At 30.5% G+C, this 13,849-nt stretch overlaps 1 protein-coding gene across 1 annotated transcript; it reads right to left on the bottom strand.

Moving 5' to 3' along the window:
• Nucleotides 1-8,061: 8,061 nt before the first annotated feature.
• LOC125876322 (blue copper protein-like) lies at nucleotides 8,062-10,638 on the bottom strand. The gene is made up of 3 exons (XM_049557477.1): nucleotides 10,338-10,638; nucleotides 8,754-9,179; nucleotides 8,062-8,628 (listed from the first exon to the last, which is right to left on the bottom strand). The coding sequence occupies exons 1-3, from the start codon at nucleotides 10,522-10,524 to the stop codon at nucleotides 8,249-8,251; spliced, it is 993 nt and encodes a 330-aa protein (XP_049413434.1). The 5' UTR covers nucleotides 10,525-10,638; the 3' UTR covers nucleotides 8,062-8,248.
• Nucleotides 10,639-13,849: the final 3,211 nt, after the last annotated feature.

Genomic DNA, 13,849 nt, shown 5'->3' with positions numbered 1-13,849 from the left:
CTTATTGCTTAAATATGATCTTTTTCTTTGTTGAAATAGCACATAAAAATGTGTAAAAGAGGAATTTAAAACTAACAAAAAGTGCAGCAATTTAACTTGACAGCAATTAGCTGGGATGAATGGCTCAATATACAATATTCTCAAATGTGGTATGTTGGTACACTGACTGCCCTATAAGCTTCAAACATTTGCTCAGTTGGTTGAGTATATTAATGAAGCTTGGTGATAGAATGAAACAGTTTATGCTAAGACCTTGGATTGCCTGGTCTAAGGTTAGGCGTAAAAAATGTGGGTTTGTTTATCCACCATTATATTGACTTGGCTATCATGCTTTGAACTTATTGGCCACTTTACTGTTATGCAAATTTTTCTTATTTATTCTCTTTATGTCAAAACTTCTTTTTTACGGAAGTATCATAGTGAGTGAATCAGAATGGACCAGGATCCGAAATTGTCAAAACAGTAGGTTGGTGGATGATGATGTGTATCAGAAACTATCTTCGTGGGACAAGAAAAAAGTGCCAAAGGCCCTCCTGCTGTTTTCATAACCTAAATGCTCGTTGAAGTAGTTTGCGAACCTGCTACTTTTTCATCAAGTCTGTTCATATTGAAGCAGCTGTCACATTTCCCTTTTGAATAACTCCTCTGTTCCCTGGAAATTGTAAGTGTTAACTATCATGGTATGTTAATTATGACTGAGGAGTCACTTGTTTTATTCTAGAAAGGCTGCCTAATACTATCTCCATAGTAGTCATACGTATCTGTGAACGTGTGCGCTTGAATGTGCACTTAATTTTGGCCTCACGTTTGTTGATCAATTTCATTCCCTAATCTGTTCCACGTACAGACTAGACATTATATTTTGGGTAAGGTGGTGCCTATATGTTCTAAGAATTGATCTTTTGTGCTTCATTTTGCCTTGTATTCGCATTGCACATGTGGAAAGAGATCTGGACTGCATTGCCAAAACTTTGCCTGCACTTGATATATATCCAGTGCTGGGGAGCGCTTGATGCCAGGCAAGTTTTTCATTTCATCAATTAATCACTTCTAGTCATACAAAAATGGAATCATATCCATTTCGTATTACATGATTTCCAACTACACTTCAAGTTATATTGACAGTAATATAATGCAGAAGTATGTGTTTTCTATTGACAAACTGGTAATGCAATTTCTGATTCTTAAATCTAATTGGAATTGGCTGATTGCCACAGTTGAAAGGTGATATTAATATTAGTTTTATATGATTTGTTAAAGGTTAGCTCGATTCAGATTGTTTTTGAACATCTTTGACTAACCTTGAATGTTTTCCCCTGTAACCTGTTCACAGGCTTGGAGTAATGTTACTGTGAAAAATATACAAAATTTGTGGAGAGTGTAAGCTTGACTAGTATAATAGAATAAGAGAGTCGGGGAAACATTTCTTTTAAGGGGCTGTTTTTGCCAAGTAATTAAAAAAACATATCATGCTGTGTATTGTCTAAAATGCACCATAGTGAACACACCATAGGTTATGAACTGTTAACTAATTTTTGGATATCCTGTTCCTTATTTATCAAACTTCCTATCCAAAATGCTATGCAGTTTGAAGAATTCGGCTTCTGTGAGTTGAATTATTTGTTGATCATGATTAGATGCCTTATAAGCATCTTCTTGGATGAACTAAAGCTCATGATGATTTGTAAATCTTTATATGAAGCTAGATGAATGCCCTGTCTTATTTCAAGTCAAAAGGTCCTATAATAAGTTAAGATGCTCCGACTCTTCAAAAATGTTATTGCACTTGTTGCTTTTGGAGGTTCCGACACATATCCATCAACATTTTTGAAGAGTCCGACCAACATAGATAATAAGTGCATATCTTGTGAATTGTGATAATTACCATCAATGATGTTGCTGCTTGTTTTCTAGAAAGCATTTTTGTTGAACAGGAAAACTAAGTTTTTGGTAGCTATTTCCTTGGATATGCACTGCTTACAGAAAAGGCCTCTGCTGCTGTATATGATAAAGGTGGAAACTTTGTTCCATAGGAACTGCCAAATACATCCAAGAATGTTGGGGCTTAGTTTGTCCTGAAGAGCCTTGGTGCTGATCAAAGTTTTAGCCTCTTGATTTCTGTGAAGAAAGAAAGGTAAAAATGTTTCCCAAATTGTATTTTACTGATAGAAAAAAGGAAAGAACAGGTAAGTTATTTCTCAAATTGCCTGTCCAAGCATTTAGTGTACAAAGTTATCCAGTACTTGAGTTAGTGGCTAGTAGTAGTAACTCTTCGAATTAGTTGAGGTGTGCGAAACTGGCCTAAACACTGTGATTATGAAGAAGAAGTTGCTCAGATTGTTGATAACTATTTGCCCTTTATTTTTAAGAAATTCATGCTGGATTGTCCTATTGAAGTAGAAACTTGATAGTAAATTCTTGCGTAGTCTTACGCCCCTAGGGCTTTAGTAAGAGTGATGCTCAAAGGTTATTTGCACATTACGAGTTTGATGCTGCCACAGACAAAAAGCCTTAAATTTAAGTGGAGAATGGTAGACGCTAGCCCTCAGGGATTTCTTGGTTATAAAAAAAAAAAATTTCCTTATCTAGTCTAAGATATGTCTTCTTATATATAACTTTGAACATGTCTCACTTTATGAGCTAGTTTTCGGGGTTTGAGTTACGCTAACGCCTATTTAATATCATGTAAAGTTTTGGGGATATGTTAATACTGAAGCTGCTTCCAAACAAATCAAATTGCTATTCACTTTTTGGCATCTTGATTAAATTATCTTCTAATCAATGATTTACAAAGTCTATCATGTGAAGCTACCTGAATGTTGTGTCTCTTTCAAGTAAAGAGGTCCTAGATTGTGATGATTGTTAAACATTTAATGCTGTCTATATTCCTAAAAGTCCTTTTTGCTAAACAGAGAAATTGAAGCTTTTTGATTGAGAGAAAAAAAAAGCTTCTGCTGCTGAAATATGAAAAAAGTGGTTAAGTTTGTACATCAAAACTGGCAAATAAATCCAAGAATCTTTGCCTTTTTGGTGAAAAGAAGTGGTAAGTTTGACCATTTGGTTAAATAATTAGCTTCTTGATTACCTTAAATGTATGTACTTTAACTTTATGTGGAGAAACAAGACATAAAGTTTTTCACTTATTGTAGATATATATATATAGTAATTCACCCCCCTGCAATGCAGAAATGATGTTGGATTGCATCTTTTTTTTTTGGTTTTGGATTACATTATTGAAGTGGAGACTTGGCTAATATCGGTTGTCTGTTTGGATTGACTTATTTTAAGTGTTTTTTTGGAGTATTCGTGTAAATTTAAACACTTTTGGAGTGTGTGAGTAAATTAAAAAGTGATTATAAGCGGTCAGTTTACAAAGTCATAAGTTAAGATTTTAAACTTATGACTTTTAACTTATAACTCAAAAGCTAAAAGCTAATCCAAACAAGCTTAAGTTGAAAATAGGGTGTGTTTGCTATAAAGAATTTCCTGAAAAAGAAGTGTTTTCTTAATTATTTTTTGGTATTGATTAAAATTTAAGTAGAAATTATTATTTCAAATCGTTTATATATAATCTATTCAAACACTATGAAAGTGACGATAGAGATGGAGATGGTGGAGAACTGGAGATTGGAGCTATGAAAGGTGGGATGAGATAATTAGTGAAAAATGTCATTATGGAACTTGTTTTTCTCGGTTTCAGTGTGATTGTTATTCTTATTTATTTTTATATTTCAAATATTATTTGAAAAAATATATATTAAATTTAAGAGGTTTCGGGTTCGAGTCTTCCTAGATATGGAATTGTCTTTGTTAGGAAGTACTTTACTTTTCAATGTGAGGATTTTTCGATGTAAATTGAATTTAATCAGGCTCCAATATAGATATTGGACATAAAAAATACCATTTTTAGTAAAAGGATCATAGAACATACCCTGACATGAAAAGCTCAAATGGAATTGACGAAACATATGCGGTAAGGTGATAAAGTGATAGGAATATGACTCCCCAAGGTGTACTCTTGTCATGATCTATTCGAATTATCTGTCGTGATTTTTAAAAATTATTATTTAAATAATTTATTATTTTAAAGTTTAAGAAAAAATCGGTTACTTCATTCGTTACACAATTTATAGAGTACTATTTGACTTGATATAAAAATAATTATTTTGAAATTTATAATTTAAAACACTAACGTTTATTTGTGTGTCTATAGATTATTTTATTAAGGATAAAAAAATAAAATCAAGTTATTTCTATTTATAGAAATGAAATATTGTTTTTGGGATGGTTGAAAAGTAAAGTATGCCACATAATTTAGACAGAGTATTTTTTCTGTGTTTCTTAAAGGAGGTGTAAAAGAGAATCATGGTAAATAATTTGAGATGGAGATTACTTCCTCCAACGTAATTTATGTAAGGGTGTTTAATTGGACACTAAGTTCAAGTGAAAAAGGATAAATTTAAAATTTTATAGTTTAAAATAAACCATTAAAAATCTTTAGTTAAAATTATCTCATCAAAGATGAAATTCGTATTTTAAAATCAATTTTTTTACTACTAATCATATAAATATATTAAAAAAGAAATTAATTTTTTTTTAAAAAAAGGATCACCTAAATTTGGAGAGACATAGTATGTAAATGGAATTCGCTATTTACTTCTAATTAGGTCATTATCTCCCATAATGCATTAATTGGCCTATGGAATAATGACGTTTTTCATTCATTAGAAATTGTTGATATTTAAAGATTAACATGTTAATCACGTTTTCAGAGCTTTGAATTAATGATAAAAACGTGTACATGATGTATATTTAGGCACATGTCGCTTTGTTCGATCTTTGCAATAATAAAAAAATTATTTTCATGTGTATGTGCTCCCAAGACATACAAAACAATAAAAATATTGTTATCGTATCATAAAATGATAAAAATAAAGAAGTTACACTACAAAAACAAGAAAAATTAAGTTGTCTTTCAATAAATGTTTGATTTATGATCAAGAAATGACGTAAGTTATTGAGTTTCTTTAAAGGTTAAGTCTTAAAAATAAGGTGTAATGTTAATTGAGAAATGGAGATAAATAAGTTGGACGTTAAAATAAAGTTCATTGGGTGAAGAGGAGATTTTTTGTGCGTTTAAATAGAAATATTTCTTCTAACTATTAAAGGGCTGAGAAGAGGGACTCCCCTCGCGCCATCGTCATCGTCGCTCACTCGACTTCAGCTTTGACAAAAATGATTTAGTTCGTAGTATTAATTTTCGAATAAAAAGTCACCTCCCTTCAATAGAAAATTACCTTTCTTTCCAAGCGTCACCTATAAATTTTCAAAGGCTTAGTCTCATTTGACACACTGAAAACGAAATCTTCTTCTTACTAAAAGTAGAAAGAATTAGTAAATTTCTTATTCTTTTCTTTGCATAAGTTCTTTTTAAGAAAATCAGTAAGTGTCATATGATATAATATTCTGTTTGTTGAGTTTGTCAAAATTATACAATTTCGATTGTCAGTATGCCGAACAATTAATGTTCCATTTAATCCTAAAAGGAATTAAAATTTTATGTATAATCAAGAATATATTAAATGAGACATATAACAAAGTGGAAAGTTTAGGAAACTCCTAATCCTTAGGAATATTGAAATTAGATGCCAATTAATACTAATGACTCATATTGAAAGTTGATTACTTGATTGACATTGATTTAATTATTAGGTATGGCCAATATCTACTTACTAATTAAGGAATAGCATGAGCTCTATAGTTAGATAGAAATTGGCACCCTATGCGTAGTTGGCCAATTAGATGAATACTTTTCTCTTATTAATATACTTCATTCGTCTCGATTTATGTAACACTATTTGACTCGACACAAAAAAAATGAAAAAAATGAAAAGGTTTTTGAAATAATTTGTGATCTAAGGCACTTTCGTGTATATTTGTGTATTTCTGATATATTATATATGGGAAAATGATATGGTATCACTGTCAAATTTTTTAACAACCTAGCTTATATATGGGAATATATATATTATTTGAAAAGTGAATATGAAGTGTATATGAAAAGTCTACTGATAAAAATATATATAATAGGTACTGTGTATATACCATATAAAAAGTGTATATGTGATGTGTGATTCACCTTCTATTTTTAGTTTTTTTATTTATTATTTTCATCTAATGTTTTACTTGAGTTGAGAGAGTATCAAAAATAACTTTTCTATTTTCTAAGATAAGGGAAATGTCTGCATACACACTATACTCTTGACATAGCCACTTATCGAATTATAATACCTTGTCAAAACAACTCTCTTCCTTAAAGTAGATATAATGTTCTAAACTCAAAAGCTAGATAATGTTTTTTTTTTTAATTACAATAAAATTAGTGAATATAAGATTAGAATTAAGGAATTGGTCTATTCTTTAATTGGAACAAGTATCTTGACCACACCAACCATAATCACAAGATTATGATCATTGACCTTGACCTGATGACATGATTTTTTCCTGATTAATAATTAAGACTAATTAATCTATTATATTATCCCTCTCTTTGACGTGTTAGGTAATTTAATTTTATTTAACTACCCAACAAAAGACCTTTTCATACCTTAATTAGTCTAATGAAAATTAATATCTTCAAGATTTGGGATTACTTGTTAATTGTTTGTCTCCTCATGATATTTTTTTTAATGATCAGGGAACACACAATTGCTATTATCTAGGTACGTAAGGATAAACTTTGCTTCAATATAATAGCCCATAAATTATATAGAAGAAGTAAATCACATTAAGCAAATCTCATTGACGAGTTTGATCGAAAAAACATGTACTTCCATGGGGCTTTGCTCCTCTCTTTAGTAATTCTGAAATGTGATTTTGCAACTTCTAAGAAGAAGAAAAAAAGATATAAAAAGGGTTACATTATCTAGATTTTAGTTTTTATATGCAAATTTATTTCTTAATTATATTTGAAAAAATAAAATTCAAATATTTAAAAAGCTAGTTCACACAGGAAATTTTAAACAATATTGTAGTAAAAGAAATATTAGTAACTCGTCAAATAATAAGTGTCATATATATTCTTAATTAATTAAAAAGAAGGATTTTTTTGAATCGATTATCCTTCTGGATTTTATTTTTGAAAGATTTAAACAGTGAGTCTAGAAAGAAATTATGTTTGAATAATTGTAGATTTATTTTTATTTTTTTAGAAAAGTTTTTTTTAAAAAAAATATTCCACACACAAAAGAAATAGACATATAACAAACTCTGACATTGAGAATTAAATAAACTGACTTAATATTTGTTTACCTACCTACAAATAATTGAGCTAATCAAGAATAGTTGGTACTAAAACCTCAACATTAAATGATGCCTTTAATTAATAAGAAAAGAATTGCGTTAAGATTTAAATTTTAAAATATAAAGTTGATTAATCCACCTAAGATTTAACAAATGTTAATTTGATTCTAGCAAAAAGTATTACATAAATATGGATGAAAACTAAAAATAAAAAGACTCAAGGACGACAAATCGAGATACATAATAGTTCGATTGATGGAAAAGGATTCTTCATACAACAACAAAATAGAAGAATAAGTTACCAACAAGAGTTGTGGTAGAGTGGTAAATACTCCTTCATTCTTATCCATAGGTCTCAGGTTTGAGTTCTCCGGGGTATTGAGTCGTCTTGTTAGTGAGTGCTTTACACCCTTGGGTCAGACTTTCCAGCTCGAAAATCCAAATTTAATAAGACTCCAATTTGGTTACAAGACACCGAATGTGAAACCCAAAAAAAAAAATAAAACAAGTCTTTATGGCAAAAACACTAATCTATCGTTAAATAGTTAATACAACAACTAATATTATTTTTTATTAATTCGTAATCCATAGTTATAAGGGATTATGAATAAGAATTTTTATTTTTTTTATCAACAAAAGTTATTCATCGTTAATTTCAATTTCTTTTCAAACTTTTGTATCTTTAAATATTTGCGGCGACATACGAAAGTTGTCAATCTTGTCATGCATGACAAATACACTTAAATAAACAAAATGATGTTTTGTCACAAATTTTCAAATTAATAAGGCAAGAAGAATATTGAAAAATTTGAAATGTCATGATTACAACAAAAATCAACGCCAAAAATAAAATAAAATATCTAGCTAGAATTCAAAAAAAAAAATAAAAAAAAAATCAACTTTATTGGTACATTAGTCTTAAAATCAAACACTATAGTAGTACTCTCTAATTCAACAACCTAACTAAGGCAAATGACAAGAAAGTGAGTGGCAAAGCTGCAAGAGCCAAAGATGGAGCTGAGGCACTTGGTGCTGGTGGTGAATTGACCGGTGAATCGCTCGATGGCACGGTGGGGCTGGATGGTGTAGACGCGGTGGAAGGCGTGGGGGCGGTCACGTCAGTACCGGTGACATTGATGGCTAATTTTTGACCCAATGAACAGTGTCTAGGGAATGTACACATATAGTAATGTTCACCAGAATTTGTGAGTCTAATTCTGGCTGGACCATTGCTAATTGTGTTTATTGGAGAAGTTGTGTTACATGAGTCAAAAGATGTCTCGCTAACCATTGCAACATTGTGTGTCCCATTCACAAAATTGAAAACTGCATTTAAAAAGTAATAATTATAAATCGAGCAATCATAGACCACAACGAGTCAATTTCTACTATAATTGATAACCTGATAAAAACCGTAAATAAAAATAATAGAGTTGAATTTTAGTACTTACCAAGAGTATCTCCAACTTTGAATGATTTGCCATTAGCCCATCTTTGATAAGTATTTGGGCCACTAGTAGGAACACTCCAGCCCAAGTTATCTCCAACAATATAAGTTTGGGCTACACTAGTAGGTGCAGGTGCTGTTGCCGGAGCGACCGACACGGATGGGGCTGGAGCCATCACCGGGGTGGTGGTGGGTGGAGTGGCAGGGGCTGGCTGAGGAGCGGGAGAGGCGAAACCGGAGACGTTAATAGCCAATTTCTGGCCTAATGTACAATGGCTTGGAAATGTACAAAGATAGTAATGTGATCCAACAGAGGTCATATTTGTTGGGCCATTAGTAGAAATTGAAATTGGGCTTGAAGTATTGCATGAATCGAAAGCTCCTTTTGACACTTCAGCAACACTGTGTGATCCAGTTCTAAAGTTAAATACTGCATAAAAAAAAAGTTCAAATTAAATTTATTACATTAAAAAATTGTGAAAAGTATTGATTTTGATTTTTTAAAACATATTTATTCTAAATTTACCGACTCTAAATCGTGAATTTGGCATGATTGTTAGGTGGTGAGTATGGACTAGTATTATCTAACTATATACATAAAAGGTGAATGGAATGTAGTGTGTCTAAAAATATATATGTAGCTGTCATAACTTTGTAAGTATTTGGCACTACATATGAGAAAATATATACTACTATTAATTGAATAAAAACAATAAAAGTGGGAAGGGATCTAGGTGCTAATAAAAAAAGCAAAAGGTGGTATCACCCATTACCCATTAACACTATTTTAGAGTAACTAAACATAGGTAACGAAAAGCAACACAAAGTGGAAATTTTGGTCGAGTTTACATAAGATAAATACAAAATAAAACTTCTTTAAGATAGGAGAATTTGTAATCTTGAATATAAATCAGGGTAGGATGACCAATTACAGACGATGTATATAATTTAAACTCATTAAAAATTCATGTAAGATTGGGAACTTAAATAACATTCAATGAAATATAGTAACTAACATGATATCACATACTAAAATTCACTAAATAGTACTTCCTCCATCCTAATTTATATGACTCGTTTTCTTTTTAGTCAGTCCTAAAAAGAATGACATATTTTAATATCTAGTAATNCAATCCATCATTTATTAGGTCGTTCTTTTATATTATCAAAAAAACGATGTAAGAATTTGTAATCTTAAACATGAATTAGGGTAAAGTGATCTAATAATAAGGTAATATTTTTTACATTGACGATGTATATAAATTAAACTCATTACAGATTCAAAGTAAGTATGGTAACTTAGATAACATCTGGTGAATCTAGTAACTAACATGATATCACAAATCAAAATTCACTAAATGGTACTCTTTGATCTCAATTTATAACTCACTTTTTTTAGTTCGTCCGAGAAAGAACTATACATATTTTATAATTAGTAACAATTTAATTTTAAAATGCTCATTTTAGCTACACAAACATCAGTGACATATACTAGACAAATTTCAAAAGTGTTTTTTTTTTCTTAAATTTTGTATACAACACATAAATTGAGATGAAAGAAGTAATATGTATAAAATCATATACTAACCAAGAATGTCACCGACGGCAAAGGATTTCCCGGCGGCCCAGGTGGAATAAGAGGCGGCGCCACCATTAGGAACGGTCCAAGCCAAAGTATCACCAACAACATGAGTTTGTTGTGCCATTGAAACATGTTGTAATAATGCAAATAAAATTGCACCAAAAACAACTAAAGTACTCAATTTTCTTGCCATTTTGCACTATATGTTCTTTTAAGATCAAGTCACCCCTGTCTTTTTTTTTTTGTTTGTGTGTGTTTTTCTCTCTTTGATAGAGTAGAAAAAGAGTTGAGTTGATGTATTGTGGTGGCAATGAAGTTTCTATTTATAGAGGAACAATAAAGAGTTCTATTTTTCTTTTTCCTTTTCCTTTTTTGGATGGGGTAAGGGTGACTTGTTCAAACTTAGGATTAAATTGATTAAATGATGAGGATAATAATATACTATTGTAAACCGAGTTATACTAGTTTGAATTTTGAAATTGATTGGGATTAGGATTTTTTTTTTAATTTTATTTCTTAAGAAAAGCAAATATGCTTTCTAAAAGTTATGATCAGACACAAGTTGAAACTTCAATTCAAGCTTCACTCAAATTTGATTTTTGAAATCTCGTTTCAATTGATCATTTGTTTTCCTTTCTTTTTTAATCAGTTAAAAAAAATCTCTCTTTCTTTTTTTGGACAACTCTTTTAATTTAATTCCAACTTTTAACATGACATGTTTAAAACTACCAAATTAAAGAACATTTTGATACAACCCCCTCTCTCACTATATATATATATATATATATATATACGTATATCGTTTGTTTAGTAAGATTGTAACCTTACACTTAAGCGAGCATGTTCGTTTCAGTTTGATTTTTTAATTTTTACTCCCTCCATTTTAAATTAATTGTTGTCATATTTTATTTTTTAGGACAATTAGACAATTTTTTAAAACTAAATTGAATTAAATTAACTAAATATGTTTACATTTAAAATCTAAATATTCAAAACCTATACAATAAGTGCTATAAGTTGCAATCTTCTTAATGTCAACTTGATGACAAAATATATAATACCATTCAAAGTTTACATAATTAGCCTGTCGAGAAGCGAAACTTGACAACTAATATGGAGTAGATGGAGTATTGAATTATGAAGTGTTAAACACCAGATTACCATTTCAATTTCTTGCAAATCACATTATTAACATTTGACTTTGACCAATTACTAACCAATTAGAGGATTACAAACATGAAACATATAGGTGAGTAATTTAAATTATTTTTGGTCATGAAGTTGACCTATTAGATGTGAAATGGGCGTGTGTTCTAGAAATAAATGAACCATTGGAGAAGGTGACTTTAGCCTTTTTTAGGCTGCCGCGTTACGCCCTAGAACTTCACCCACCCCCTTTGGACTTTTTTGCACCAATTATTGACTATACTCTTTCTTTTTTTTTTGGATCTTTCCTATTTTATTTTTTTTGGGTGTTAATTAAACTGTTATGGTGATTAATAAACGTATCGAAGCATTTATAGATAAAAAGAGATTGCTCAAGTGGTAAACAATTTTATCTCCGATTCTAATTAAGGTTGTGAAATTTTACTAGTTGTAAGAGCAAGAAGAGTGAACTTCGGATATACCATGTCTTTTTTTTGTCCTATGCATAAATGGAGAGAGATAGAGATAAAAAAGACATGCATCAACATCAAGCGTCTGATTTAATGATCAATAAAGTGGGTTACAAATCATGAAATTTTTAAAGTCAAATTTCAATAAAAATAAAATCATTAAATATTTTTTTTATTTATCTAAATTTTAATGAACCGAACTATTTTATACTTGTACTGATGAAAGATAATAGGTACCACAAGAAATAAAATGCACACTTCCAAATTCTAATAATGCTTGTTAAACTTGCATGTTCAGATATACCAAATACTCAAACAATAGCTCAAGCATATTCACATATGTCATGCCTTCAAAAGGTATGGCCGGTGGGCTAATTAGATATCAACACCTTTAGTTAGAGTTTTTTGATTCATATTTTGAAAATTACGATAGATAATTTGAGATATAAAGAGTACGAAGGTAACATATTCGATTAACGTTTTCATGTTTGTTGAGTTCAAAGATTGCACCATACTTGGGGAGGTTGGAGTAGCTGTATCGTTTTAAGGGTGTGTTTGATATGGACGAAAACATTTATTTTTTTGAGAAAATGTTTTTTTAATTTTTATTATATGTTTGATTGATCAAAATGTTTTGGAAAATATTTCTCTAGTAAAACAAGCTCCTTAAAAATGAGGATAACGACTTCCCTAATAGAAATAGGAAAAACAAATTGTCTCCTCTTCACTCACCCAACCCTCACCTCTCAACCATCCCATCCCCTGCCACTCCCGAACCTCCACTCTCCACCCTATCTGCCTCCATAACATTTTACTAGATAACATATAAATACTCTTGAGATAATATTTTCCTACTTACTTACCGAACACTAGAAAATAAGCAAGAGACTCACTTATTTTTCGAAAAAATATGTTTTAGAAAATCGTTTTTCGTGGAAAACATTTTTTTTTTATAAGTATTTTTTTAATTTGTGTTATAACAAGTGTGAGAGAATGGGTGGCTCCAAATTAATTAAATGTCACTTAAGATAATGTTTTAGGTTATAGAGGGTTACCTGCATATAGTGCTAATGAAGTTACGTTGCTCTATTATATATCAGCAACTTCACTAGCTAACAACCATTCTCTTGCACCTAACACATATTGGTCTAAACCAGTGTTTTAAAAGGTTGGAGCGTGAGGCGAGACGTTTTATGCAGTATGGAGCGAGATGTAAGTTTAGAGACACGGGGCGTAAGTTTTATATATGGATCTATGGGCGTAATCTCATGTATATTCAATTTTATAGTTTTATTACTAAGAAAATAAGCAAAAGTAAAACTTTCAATTATTTTACAAATAAATTTTAATAAATAACCTGTAACATATAGAAAAAAATATTATGATTTTTATTTGAGAAATGTATTAATAACCGATAATGAAGAAAAAAAGTATTACAAGTACTATTTGAGAAATATCATTACACCAATAATAAAAAATATGATTTAAAGTAAAAAGGGTTCAAAAACTAAAAAAAATAAAAAACTCTCAGAGATTTCATCTTTACGCCTAGGGTTTACGTTTTTACGTTTGAAGCTTACGCCCTAAGTTCTAGGACTTACGCCCTATGGATCTACGTCTTCAATTTGCACACCGGAGCGTTTTTGGTACGCCCCACCTCAAGACTCGCTCTAAAAAATGTTTTCGAGAACACTGGTCTAAACTAAAACATTTGTCAGCAGCAACAATAATTAACTTACTATAGTATATTATTATTCTCTTCATTTAATCAATTCTATCCTAAGTTTGAACAAGTCACTCCTTACCAAATCCAAAAAAGGAAAAGGTAAAAGAAAAATAGAACTCTTTATTGTGCCTCTATAAATAGAAACTTCTTGCCACCACAATACATCAACACAACTC

Source organism: Solanum stenotomum, chromosome 9 (genome assembly GCF_019186545.1).
Source record: "Solanum stenotomum isolate F172 chromosome 9, ASM1918654v1, whole genome shotgun sequence".
In the NCBI taxonomy this organism is placed as follows: Eukaryota; Viridiplantae; Streptophyta; class Magnoliopsida; order Solanales; family Solanaceae; genus Solanum; species Solanum stenotomum.
Note: the sequence above shows the minus strand (reverse complement) of the source record. Positions and strands in the feature narration are given on the sequence as shown.